General features: G+C 29.5%; 2 protein-coding genes across 2 annotated transcripts; both read left to right on the forward strand.

The window, feature by feature from the left end:
- Nucleotides 1-5,427: 5,427 nt before the first annotated feature.
- LOC116000400 (chorismate mutase 1, chloroplastic) lies at nucleotides 5,428-8,855 on the forward strand. Its single transcript, XM_031240480.1, has 6 exons — nucleotides 5,428-5,775; nucleotides 6,718-6,940; nucleotides 7,019-7,105; nucleotides 7,866-8,009; nucleotides 8,162-8,254; nucleotides 8,383-8,855. The coding sequence occupies exons 1-6, from the start codon at nucleotides 5,591-5,593 to the stop codon at nucleotides 8,617-8,619; spliced, it is 969 nt and encodes a 322-aa protein (XP_031096340.1). The 5' UTR covers nucleotides 5,428-5,590; the 3' UTR covers nucleotides 8,620-8,855.
- Nucleotides 8,856-10,759: 1,904 nt separating this feature from the next.
- On the forward strand, nucleotides 10,760-12,736 carry LOC116000402 (lamin-like protein). The gene is made up of 2 exons (XM_031240481.1): nucleotides 10,760-11,067; nucleotides 12,478-12,736. The coding sequence occupies exons 1-2, from the start codon at nucleotides 10,896-10,898 to the stop codon at nucleotides 12,690-12,692; spliced, it is 387 nt and encodes a 128-aa protein (XP_031096341.1). The 5' UTR covers nucleotides 10,760-10,895; the 3' UTR covers nucleotides 12,693-12,736.
- The last annotated feature ends 285 nt before the right edge of the window (nucleotides 12,737-13,021 follow it).

The following is a 13,021-nucleotide window of genomic DNA, read 5'->3' on the forward strand; positions in this document are numbered from 1 at the left end:
ACAAAAATATTACTCAATTAATTGAATAATATATGACTTGTTTGTCTAAAATTATCTTAAAAAGATCTATAAGTAATATGACTTATATAATTATATTATTACTAAAATAAATATGAGAAAATGAGAAATAAATTAATTGTAATTATTATAAAAATAAATTTAACGACCAATGCTTAACTTAATTATCATAATAATTTTTAGGCAATTATTATTAGTCAATTACACTAATATATGTGTAATTATACTTTTATACTTTAAGTATATTCATTCCCCATATTGCATTTAGTTTTATCTTCCTCCTCCATATTTGAATGAATTAATTTTGATTATTATAAAAATCTAACAACCCATGTTATTAATTTTTTTTAAAGTTTAAATAACTTAGAGTTTTCAAAAGGAAAGTATAATTAATTATTAAAGTTTTTAAATAACTTTCAGTTAATTAGTAATATCCTTTTCTTTTCCCGATAAATGATTTTACTTTTATTAATAGTGTTGATACGTGAGTATACATATTATCAATTTATAGATATTAGTTAATTTCTATTTTACATTTTCTTAACAAATAAGCTTTATTAATTATTTGACCAATAAAATATTTCATTAATTGACTACAAAAGTTTAGGCGGGGAATAAAATAGGAGGATTTTACTTTTATATATAGTATAGAATATAGATTACGATCTTTTTATATTTTAAATCAATTAGTAATATCATTTTTCTCGGAATAATGGTCAAATAAACCACTGAACTACACACAAAACTGCAATTAGGACATCGAACTCAAAAAGAATGCAATTGGATTCCTGAACTATATAAACTCATGCAATTAAATATAAATTGACATATAAAAAAAAAGTCCAAATTAACATGTTTACCTACAATTGTGATGACATGGTGGTTACTAATTTTAAAATAAACTTTTTAAATAATTTGAATTAAAATAATTAAATAATAATAATAAAATAAAAAAAAACAAACGTCTCTGGCAGTTCTTCTGTTTTTTTTTTAATTATTAGTGCCGATTGTTATGTGTAAATTAATATTAGGCAACCTTATCTAGGAAAAATAAAAAGAATTACGTAGTAATATTTATCTAATTTTCGTTCCATTTTTAATTGATGATGTAGAATATTATTATTGAAATATTTCCATTTCATTTTTAATTTCCGTTCCTTTTTTAATTTATCTTTAATATTGTTTATAATATGCCTTTATTATTTATGATGTAAAATGTTTTCCTTTTTTAATTAAATTGCAATGATATGACCATTTTCTTTTTCATTTTAGTTAATTATGGATATTTTTTTTATTTACAGTCAATTATTAATATTCATTTCCTTTTATATATTCAATCAATTAGTAACATCAGATTCATTTTTAGTCGATTTTTTTTTATTTTCAGTTAATTAGTCAATTAGAATAATAGATCCATTGGTATTTTAACCTAATTTCTGTTCTATTTTTAATTAATGATGTAGAATATTATTATTGAAATATTTTCATTCTATTTTTAATTTACCTTTACTATTGTTTAAAATTTAAAATATGCCTTTACTATTCTTATGTTTTTATATATAGTATAGATTAATATTATGCTAATTATGACGTTCATGTATTATGAATAAGTATGGTAATTAAGGAGTATTTATTATTATTAAAAAATAATATATATTTTAATTTCGTTTAATTATGGACGTAATATGTGTATGTTTAATTTTCTTTAATTTTATCCGTAATATATATGTGTATATTTAATTTTCTTTAATTATGTCCGTAATATGTGTACCATTAATTTCTTTAATTGATTAGATAAAATTACGGTAAGTATAAAAAACCGTTTAATAAAAGTATAATGTTTGAACTAATTTCTCAATGACCATAATTATTAAGATTTTATTCCAAAGTAACCATTAGCATAATTTTATATGTGTAATAATCTGTGAATTGAAATAATTTACATAATTGTATGGACGTAATAATATGTGAATTAGCATAATAATACGTGAATTGAAATAATTATCATAATTTTGTTAATGTCCTCTAATTATGGATGTAATATGTGTATTATCAATTTCGTTAACTGATTTGATAAAATTTATATTACGAACAACAATATTAATTCATTAGTTGTCATAATTTTTAAGATTTTATTCAAAAGTAATCAAATGAAATGCACGGATAATTGACATTATCTGAAGTAAAAATATATAAAATTATCGTAAGAATGAAATATCTATGTTTAATGACCATAATAAATTTAGATGTTAAATATAGTTGGTAACTACCACGGGTTATTCAGATGGTAAATAGTATATGGTAATTACCTATATAGATTAGCATATTAAACGGATTAACATATAGAACAATGTTATAAAAAAGGAAAGAAGCCTTTTAGATAAAATATATTAGGAATAATATCAATTAAATAAAATATCATAGGAATTTCTCAATTCTATATTTATAATTACCTTTATAAACATATTTAATAGGAAAATTTAGTTAGAAACTTATATTAAGAGTTATGGATTATTATTATTATATTATTATTATTAATATTAGGAAAATTATATTAAGAAATTTAGATTATTATTACTACGGAATATTATTATTATTATTATTATTATTATATTAACATAATAGATTTTAAATCGAGGCTACAAAATTTAATATTATTATTTCATTTATTCAAGTATAGTAATCACCATTTTTTAACTAATAAGTGTGAATTAGTATTGTGCAATTAATGATAAAGATTAGTAATAATTGGAATCAACAATCAATGATACAATGACCCATGTTTAGCTTCCAATGCACCATTTTTTATAAAATGAAGAATTGGAATGATAAAACGAACAATTAGAATGAATAATTGAGGATTTATTCAAGTATAGTAACCACCATTTTTACCGAATTACATGAGCATCCGTAAATGGGGAAGATCAAGATTGCAAATTCTACAATATATAGATGAGCATCCGTAGATTGCTAGTTATTTTGCACAGTACAACTAAAAAGATGGATAGTTAAATAAGGTATTATCATTCAAAATCTTGTAATACAAAGTTACAATACAATGTTTTTCTATTAGAAATTACCAATCAAAGTAATGTGATTAAAATATATAATTATAGAAAACATTTGATTGTTCACTACAATCACTCTGAAAATTGTAATTTTACATACGTGATACGCCCATGGCAAAATTGGCCTAGCTACTTGAAACCTTATCAGCAAAAATTAAAGCATATTGAGCTATTAAAATCAAACTAAATCACAGTACTACAAAATACTCTATGGAATGCATACTACACCATAAGGATCTCCAACATACAGAATGAATCAACTAAAAATTAAATCATACCGCATACCATAACAATTCTACGCGTGTTAAAGTTCGATCTTCGACTTCGTAGAATTACAGATTATAGATCTCTAACTAATAGTGAGAGCACAGATATTGGTACGTTGTGAGAAAAGAGTCATTTCTCATCATTATATAGTGGAGGATAAACATAATATGGAAGATTTTTCAAAAGGAAAGTATAATTAATTTTAATTTTATGTAAATATAGATGATTGACATGTAAAAATTTTACTACAATATTATATAATTTTTTCATTCTAATATAGTTAATTACATGTCAATTATATAGATATATAGATATAGATACAGATTATCATATCACTAATCACCAATCACCAATTAATTAATTAATATCAATATCAATCAATATAAATATTAATATATAACAATATTACCATATCACCAATCACCAATTAATTAATTAAATTATATATATTAATTAATATTAATATATAACAATATTACCATATCACTAATCACCAATCACCAATTAATTATTCTTTTTTAAAATAATCACCAATTATATTAGTATATATTAATATATTAATATTAAGAATAATACCATATACCATATTATCAATTATCAATTATATATCACCAATCACCCATCACCCATTAATATTAACAATATTACCATATTATCATATTATCATTATCATATTACCATAATAATATTATAGGATGAATAATTAATAAAATAATAAAATAATAAATAAATAAAATAAATGATTTTACCAAAATACCCCTAAGTTTTGGGGGGAAAATTTGGGTGGAGGAAATTGTTTTTATATATAGTATAGATTATTATTATTATTATTATTATTATTATTATTATTATTATTATTATTATTATTTTATAACAAATAACATGTTCATCTTCTGGAAAATGAACCACGTAGAAAAATGTATTGTTTTAACTTTCAACCAAACATTAAAAAATTAAATTATTTTTCAGAAAAAATCATTGTTGAAATATATTTTCCAAGTTTCCAAACAAACCTAAAAGTTAAGTTTTGTGGATGACTCTAGTGACCAAACCCTCCTACTTTGTGTAAGAAGTCAATAGGCCTTCAAACTTTTGAAAGTTACAATTAGACACATTAACATATTATTTTAATGCATCAAGACCCAAAACTCTAATAGTGACATGCAATAGCAGGTCAATAATGCATTGGTGGGGGCCGTGGGGCTCCGACAAAATTTCAGCAAAGGAATGACCAGCATGTAAGCTTAAAACAATATAGACTAACCTCTAGCCATAGTGTCCTTAAGATTGCTTGTTGTAGATGCTGGTGATTCACTTGATTGTTGTGTTGGCAGTGGATAGTTTCCTGCAGAGTGTCTGGTAGAATGTCTCCCACTTATTCTCAGGTCTTAATATAGATGGTGCAAAACAGTAACCTGAGCAGTGGGGGACCTATCACTTATATAGCCTATTGAACTATCAATGTAGGCCTTTGTAACGGTTGTAACAACAACCGTTACAATATCTGATTTAATGGTACCACATTATGGCTATTGAAGACCATAATTGCACCAATTCAAATAGAAAATGTTACACAGGAAGTTGCCGTCTCCATCGACTGGAGAAGGCGACCAAACTAATTGCCTTCTCAATCGTTGGAGACCCGACCGATTTGGTTGGTCACATTTTCTGAAGACCTTATGGCCATGTTTTCATCGAAATGTCATAGGAGCTCTGTCGGTACATTATTGACCTATTGTAGCAGGTCACGATTAAGATTTTGGATCTGCACTAAATTAATATGTTAATATGTTTAATTGTAACTTTTAAAAATTTGAAGCCTTAATTGACTTCTTACACAAAGTTAGAGAATGTATTCGACCCTTTACCCTTTCTCTAACAACACTAACAAAAAATGAATAGGGTTTCAACATCTCAACAATATAATTCCCAAAAAGATAGTAATTTCCAATCAATTAACCTATTTTAACGTCTTCCACAATAAGTCAAGGTAGGACGAATCCAACATTCCAACCATATACAGAAAAGTGTGACTCCGTTGGTCTTTCGTGGATCGCATTAACCTACCCAATACTTCATTTTCAACACCTACCACCAAATGGAAATGACTCACCCACCAAACCACCTCCTGAATCCCAAGTTGAATTTTAGTTGAGGCGTGTTCTTCGTTCCACCTCCACCAACCCTCCTTCTCTCTGCTCCCGGAAATCCATCGTCTTCTTCCGTCTTCTGCCACAATGGAGGCAAAGCTGCTTAGGGCCACGGCCTTTACCGTTCAAACCCATAATACCTCCCGCTCTTCCAGGCTCACCACCCTCGCCTCTAACCATAGATGTTCAAAACATTGCAGCTTTCGATTCCCCAATTCCAAGGGATTAAAGAATGGCATTCGCTCCGTTCAAGCCGTTGCTACTTCTCCTGGGTAATTTTCGTTTCTTTATTTCGGGAGAATTGCGATTTTGCTTTTGATTTGGTGTCTGGTGATCGGTATTTAAGCGTAGGAAAATATTTGGCTCTTTATTAGCTGTTCCAGCTTCTTGATTTGTGCATAAAAGCTGATTTCTTAATTTCTTTACCATCATTGCTATCATTACTGCATTTCCTGTTCTAGTGGGTGTAGCGGCAATTTGTTCGCAAGCTCTCAAGGAGGGCATACATATTCTAAAATTTGATTGTTGAAGTTAATGAAATTAGCATATTCAACTTCACTTTTAAAGACAGTTCAATTACAACATTCAATGCAATTTCAAGTATTTCCTACTTTTTCATTGATCTAATATTCCAGAGATTTTTGTAAGGAATCTAGTTTATAACTACACAGAAACGAATAATCAGTTATTTTTTTGCTTAGTTTACTCAGTTATGGAGGGAAGCTTTTATTCTGGTGGTTTATGAAGGATTATTTTGAGTTTCAATTGTTATTTGTTGAGAAGTCATTGAATACAACTGAAGTGACAAAAGTTGTATTGGAATCAATATGTAGAAGATACATATCAACCCAACTCAATAAATGTAGGACATAAATTTTTAGTCGAATCTATCTAGCCCCGAGACCATGATAACATGTAGGGAAAACCCACTGACCTAGATGATGTGAGCTATCTATGAAAGTTGTTAATGATATTACACAAGCCTAGGACACCTTGCCAATTCAAGAAACCTGGGCTATTTGGTTGTTGACATAACACTTGCAGCTTTAAATTACTCATGGAACTAATTCTTTGATGTTCTCAACTTCAGATGAAACATAACCATGTTAGTTTAAAGGTAGAGTTTTGTACTATACTTCTTTGAGCATGCAGATTACAGGTATGAGAGATGCATTTGGTTTTAATATCTTACTTTTTGGTTTATCCTTTTTTAGAATGGGAAAGAAAAGTAGAGTGGATGAGACAGAGAGTTATACTCTAGATGGTATAAGAAGTTCCTTAATTCGGCAAGAGGATAGCATTATTTTTAGCCTTGTGGAGAGAGCTCAGTATTGTTACAACCCTGACACATATAATCCTGACGCTTTTCCAATGGAAGCTTTCCATGGCTCATTGATTGAGTACATTCTTAAAGAAACTGAGAAGCTTCATGCTAAGGTATATATATATATTTTGATTTTGTTCCTCTGTAAGGAAAATGGGTGTTTTTGTATTTCTGATTTGTTGGATGTCTAGGTTGGAAGGTATAATAGCCCTGATGAGCATCCTTTCTTCCCAAATGAAGTGCCTCAACCCATGTTGCCACCCCTTCAATACCCACAGGTAACTTTAGATGAGTTTTTTTATGCATTTGAATTGAATGCTTTCCATTATATCTGATGTCCTGGGAAAATTTTAATGATTCATATGCAACATTTTTCCACTCTCCTTTCTTGAACCCTTACAGGGTGTTTGGTTGGAAGGAAGGAATTAGGGGGGAAAGGAATTGTAATTCCGTGGGAAAAGAATAACGTGAGAATAATGTTTTACATTGTTTAGTAAGCAGGAATAGAATTATTGGGAATTGAAAGGGAATAAGTGATATAAAGACGAAAATGCCCTTGTGTAGTAATAATAATAAGGGTAATGTTGTAATTTTCTCTTCTTTTTTTTTTTTTTTTTCCCTTTCCCTCGGTCCCTCCACCACCAAATTGGAATTCATGGGGGGAGCCATATGAATTTCAATTCCATTCCCTCCAATCAAACAATATGTAGTGCTCTGCAAAGAATTAGGTTGTTGTTGAATTACACCTACAACCTACCAAACAGGCCATTATAGTTTTGCGTCCTTTTGACACCAAATGCTAAACATGTGAGCTATAAATGATTATTCTTTTTCACATACATCTGCTCAAAATACCTGTGCATTGATGCTGCCTGTAATATGTTATGCTATGGCAGTGTAGTTCAGCTTCAAAGTCATGCTGAGCGTTTTGTACTATCTTTTGCCCCGTTTATTCATTCAGGCATGAATTTGTGTTAAACCTTACCACTTTGGCCCTCTGTATTTTTCCGTCTACTAACCTCAACAGCCCTGTTATAGGTTCTGCATCCAGTTGCTAGTTCAATTAATATCAACATCAAAGTGTGGGATATGTACTTCAAAAATCTTCTTCCAAGGTTAGTGAAAGAAGGCGATGACGGTAATTGTGGATCAACTGCAGTTTGTGACACTCTTTGCCTGCAGGTACAACTGCTCATAAAATTTTTATTTCGTTGAAACTGTTATCTTAATCTAAAAACAAAACAAAAAACAATCACATCAGAGAGAAAAAAAAAACGAAGGAAATGTAAAAAATAAAAGATAGGCTTTAACAATTCTGCCAATCCGGTGTGCAGGCGCTCTCGAAGAGAATTCATTATGGGAAATTTGTAGCAGAAGCAAAATATCAGGCATCACCAGAAGTCTATAAACCCGCTATTGTAGCACAAGTAATTTCATTTCCTTTCATATATGCTAATTTGAGACAATTTTGTGGATATTAGTAGCTGCTATTTGTGAAAAGCCTTGAGAACTGTCAAGTCTGATGATTTTCGGGTCATGCTACTTTACCCTTCAGGACAAAAACAAACTCATGGAGCTGCTGACATATCCTACGGTCGAAGAGGCAATCAAAAATAGGGTAGAGGTGAAAACGAGAACTTATGGGCAAGAGGTGACCATCAATGCAGGGGGAAGTAAAGGTGATCCGGTATACAAGATAAACCCGAGCCTAGTTGCTGAACTATACGGGGATTGGATCATGCCATTGACGAAGGAAGTCCAGGTTCAATACCTATTAAGAAGACTCGATTAAGTAAAAGTAAAGGTGTAGTAAATGTTCATTGCCACTGTTGGACTTACAGTAGTTGATGCTGTCAGGCATGTATTCATAGAGGTAGTTTCCCATATACTATATTGTTTGTGGTTTTGAAATATGACCTTCAACTACCACTGTGTACCAATTGTGCTATTGTTCATATGTTTCTTGAGACAGATCATCTGCTTGAGGTGTATGCCATAATTTCAATAGTCCTGGTCTGGTTTTGCTTTGGTCTAGTTATCCATTTAATTTCATTACACACATATAAATACATTTATTTATTTATAGATAAAAAATGTAATTAATTAAATTTATACATTTATATAATACATTATATTTATTGAAGTATATACATAAATTCAATAATAAAAAAATATTATTATTTTTGCAATATGAATATTTTGTTTGATAACAACTCACATATCATGATTTTTTTTTTTTTACAATACTGTAGTTAGGCGATGTTTGGTTGGATGGAAAATGTTTTCCTTTGTTTGGTGGGATGGAAAACATTTTCCTTTAAGAACAAGGAAAACATTTTTCTTGGCCACTCCTTGGTATTTTGTTTTCCATGAAAAACAAGGAGGACAATTATACCCTCACTATTTTTTTTTAATTGCCATTATTATAATTGTTATTATTGTGTAGGGGTATAATTGTCTTTATACTCATTATTTCTTATAATTTCAAATCTCATCAAACAATGAAATTTATATTTTTAGTAATTTCTTTTTCACCAACCAAACAATAGAATATATTTTCCTAGTAATTTATTTTTCATGAAATTTGAATTTTGTTTTATTCAAATATTTTTCAACGGGCTGTTATAGAATAATATTACTCTATATTTAAAAATCTTTTGTAATAATAAATTTATAATAATAATAATAAATTTATTATTATTATATATTTTGTGTAAGGGTATTTATGTTTTTTAAAAATATATTTCATTTCTATTCCTTAAACTAACAAAACACAGTAATATAATTTTTAAAGTCTATTCTTTTAGCTAACCAAACAATAGAATACAATTCTTGCTCTATTCCTTGCATATTTCATTCCTTATGGAATAGCATTCTTGGATATTTCATTCCTTATGGAATAACATTAATGTTCCTTAAAAATTCATTCCGTGAATCAAACGTGCTATAAAATATTTATTATATCTCAAAGAAAATTTTAGATTAATATGCTTCATTGCTATTAAAATTTTAAACTTCAATTTTGCCCATCAAACATAAATATTACTCCGTAGTACGTAACGAGTACTAAGTAGATCTTCTTATGGCCGGTACTTGACAGCGATGATTACCACGTTCCTGAATCTGCCAATTCTTTATTTTATTTCATCTTTATGTCATTTTTTTTTAATATTAGATTTTTAACTTATGTGAGAATATCAGATCAATCCTAAGTTCCAAAATCTTTATCTCTACTTAAGAATGGCTAGAGAGCACATTATCTATACACTCTATGCATTAAAAGTTTTTATCACCTATAATCGATCAAAGTTTCTCCCATACAATATCATTAGAATAAGACTTTAAAATGATTAATTTAACCAATTGAGCTAGCCCCACGAACTCATAACTATCCACATGGCCCATCATTATATTCCAAGAAATATCAAATATTATGAATTAAACATTATATAGAGGATTGTTCTCAAACATTATATAGAGGAAATTTTTTTTGATTATTGAGATAGTAAAGTGATGTAAATGTATTTATTAATTATATTTGAATACTACTGACTCTATTATAATACAATATTTGTTCATAACTACTTTCTCAACCTCAAACAGTCACCTCCACTAACGTCTCTCATATGAGGGAACAACTTGGTGCATTGTGCTATTCTAACTAGTTAGAGAACTTATTTGACACTTATCTCTATTTTGTATAATAATTTAACACTAGATTATTTAAACCTTAAAACAATTACACAATTAAAAAAAAAAAAAAACAATATATAACCTAATCCGGTAGAAAGAATCAAAGCCATAGCCAACCGGTGATACTGCGCAATTTAGCTGGAAGTTTGATACTATTCATTTTTTAATTTTTTTTAAAAAAAAGTCAAACAATTTTATTAATTGAATTCTCTATTTTTCATAATTTAAACCAAGTGGAATTAAAGGAACTTCACTGCCGTTGGATCAACGCTGCATATAAATTAAAGCGGTCGAAGCCGCTGCTGTTCTTGTACTATACGTAGTCTTCTTGAATTGAGAGCTGAGAGCGATAGAAATTGAGATCAGAAGCTGAGAATGGCGTTAGGCTGGCCGACAATGGCAGTGGTGCTAACGTGCGCTGTGGCGGTGATGCTGCCGGGAGTGTCGTCGACACGGTATATCGTCGGGGCGAACATGGGCTGGACCTCCAACGTCAACTACACCGCCTGGGCTCGCGCCAAACATTTCTACCGAGGCGACTGGCTCTGTAAGCAATTGTTATATATATCATGGGCTTGGGTCCAAAAATTAGTGTATACAATTATCATATCATATGCTTTCAATTAATAAATTACGTGTTTGTAAATAAATTGAAAGCATATAATATGTTAACTATATACACATAATATTATAACTGCTAACACATAATATGTTAATGGCACATGATGTGTCTCTAGTTAACATATTGACAAATTTTACTGTGAACTATGGTTCATGTAACAGTGTGGACCATCAAATAGGTTTCATTTTTTACACATACTAGTTTTTTAGTTTCATTTTCCACAAACTAGTTTAATTATAATAATTATGAAGTATTATATTAATTACACTTCAAGTTCATTTGACAATATATATTATTGTATGGCTCTGAATTTTAGTTTCATTTTTCACATAGACTAGCTTCATTATTGCAGCACTAAGGCTGTGTTTGGAAATTCGAAAATTGACTTATGAAAATCATTTTTCGAGTTTCCAATGCTTGTATGCAATTGGAAAATCCAGTCAACATAAAATATTTTCCGTTTACTGGGCAAAATCTAGTCATTTTGGTGGAAAATGATTTTATAAAAATTTGGCAGAAGTCATTTTCCGCCACACTCAGAACAAGGTTGGTTTCCGCGAGAAACCATAGCTCTGGTTTCTGTCGGAAATTATTTTTTTTTAAATTTTAATAAATAAAATTATATTTAATATTATTATAAATATTTTTATATTATAAATAAAATAATTAAAATGTTTAGTTATACAATTTTACTCATTTTCTATAAAATGAACCAAATACAAATACATTTTTCTGCAGTGCAACCAATTAAACACAGGAAAGGAAAATATTTTTTGGAAAATAACTCATTTTCCAGAAGTTATTTTTCTGCTTTCCAAACGGACCCTAAAGTATCGATTTAATTATACTCCAGTTTTATTTGACAATATACGTTGTTGAATTAACGATGTTTTTAGTTTCATTTTTTACACACATAAGTTTTATTAAAGCAATACTAAAATATCATTTTAATTATACTATAATTTAATTTGACGACCATGATCAATACAACGTTATGTGGAGTGTGGACCATGGTCCATTGTATAACAACCGTAACATATTATGTGTCTTCAATTTATTTTATATTTACATACATATGATCGGTTAACGGCAAACAGATAATATGTTAAATATGGATGGACACATAATCTGAAATTCTGAATGTCATTTTGAACCAAGGTTCACAATGCAAGGTAAGGTGGACGTTGGTCCATGATATAATTTGCCCTCCGTAAGACTGTGATTATTGCCTTATTATCTTCCTTCCTTTATTTTTTGTTTTTCATTTAGCATAAAAGAATTGATTGTAGCTAGCTAGCTTAATTAAGAGATTAATTATGGAATTTGTACATGCAGATTTTGTATATGATAGGAACCGGATGAATGTACTTGAGGTAAAGAAGAGGGACTATAAGTCATGCAATTCTGAGCACCCCCTTCACAACTGGACAAATGGTTATGGAAGAGACGTGGTTCCACTTAACGTGACCAAAACTTACTATTTCATTAGCGGCCGCACCAAGGGCCTCTTCTGCCGTCGCGGAACCAAAGTAGCCATTCCGGTTAAGTAGCTAAACATTTTGTGCTCAGATGGCATGTAGTAACTCTATCATATGGGAGGTCATGAGATCGAGCTTCAGTGGAGACGTTGTAAGTTGAGAAAGTACTTTGTACTGTAATAAGTTGAGAAAGTATAAATGAACAGATACTACAATGTAATAGAGTTAGTAGCATTAAAAATGAAAAATAAAATTAAAGCCGCCGGCCACCTCGCTCCTTCATAGCCTTTGATTTCTGTATGGTCTTCTTCATTGTAGTTCCTTGGAGAAGCAATAACAGCAATAATAAAATCAACACGGCAACATTATTTGCAAAATTATCAATTGACCTGGCTAGGTGG

This window comes from Ipomoea triloba, chromosome 12, assembly GCF_003576645.1.
Source record: "Ipomoea triloba cultivar NCNSP0323 chromosome 12, ASM357664v1".
Lineage (NCBI taxonomy): Eukaryota > Viridiplantae > Streptophyta > Magnoliopsida > Solanales > Convolvulaceae > Ipomoea > Ipomoea triloba.

Excerpts from the sequence above, each read along its gene's own strand:
- LOC116000400 (XM_031240480.1), top strand. The coding sequence starts at position 5,591 with ATGGAGGCAAAGCTGCTTAGGGCCACGGCCTTTACCGTTCAAACCCAT. Across the intron at positions 7,106-7,865 it reads CACCCCTTCAATACCCACAG|GTTCTGCATCCAGTTGCTAG; the intron begins GTAACTTTAGAT and ends GCCCTGTTATAG. Across the intron at positions 8,255-8,382 it reads AACCCGCTATTGTAGCACAA|GACAAAAACAAACTCATGGA; the intron begins GTAATTTCATTT and ends TTTACCCTTCAG.
- LOC116000402 (XM_031240481.1), top strand. The coding sequence starts at position 10,896 with ATGGCGTTAGGCTGGCCGACAATGGCAGTGGTGCTAACGTGCGCTGTG. Across the intron at positions 11,068-12,477 it reads CTACCGAGGCGACTGGCTCT|ATTTTGTATATGATAGGAAC; the intron begins GTAAGCAATTGT and ends TTGTACATGCAG.